Here is a 329-nt window from a genome sequence, read left to right on the forward strand (position 1 = left end):
CCCGCGCCCCCCGCCGAGGAGCAGAGCGGCGCCCCGGACAATGCCTTCGCCGAGAGCCGGGAGTCGCCTTTGTTGCCAGATCTGAGCCTCTTCTCGGCAGATTCCTGCCTTCATATCTCGGAGGGGCTTTCCCCCAGCCTGCAGGGCTCCCTGGAGAGCCCCGTCCACTTCTCCGAGGAAGACCTGGACTTCTTTACCAGCACGCTTTGTACTATAGATCTGCAGCATTTGAATTTCCAATAGCAGCCCCGGCTTCCTCTGCCCCGGCTGGATCGCACCCCCCACCCCCCCCGCACCAGCTCCCCAAGCCCCCCTTGTACAGGGGAGCA

The 329-nt window shown here is 64.1% G+C and overlaps 1 protein-coding gene across 1 annotated transcript in view; it reads left to right on the plus strand.

The window, feature by feature from the left end:
• HOXB2 (homeobox B2) overlaps positions 1-301 on the plus strand; it is a 3049-nt gene extending 2748 nt beyond the window's left edge. Inside the window, exon 2 of the mRNA XM_019523680.1 lies at positions 1-301. This exon is cut by the window's left edge and continues 398 nt beyond it. Coding sequence (XP_019379225.1) covers positions 1-243 — 243 coding nt within the window. The 3' untranslated portion in view covers positions 244-301.
• The last annotated feature ends 28 nt before the right edge of the window (positions 302-329 follow it).

Source organism: Gavialis gangeticus, unplaced genomic scaffold (assembly GCF_001723915.1).
Source record: "Gavialis gangeticus isolate Ggan-Ray unplaced genomic scaffold, GavGan_comp1, whole genome shotgun sequence".
NCBI classification, from domain to species: domain Eukaryota; kingdom Metazoa; phylum Chordata; order Crocodylia; family Gavialidae; genus Gavialis; species Gavialis gangeticus.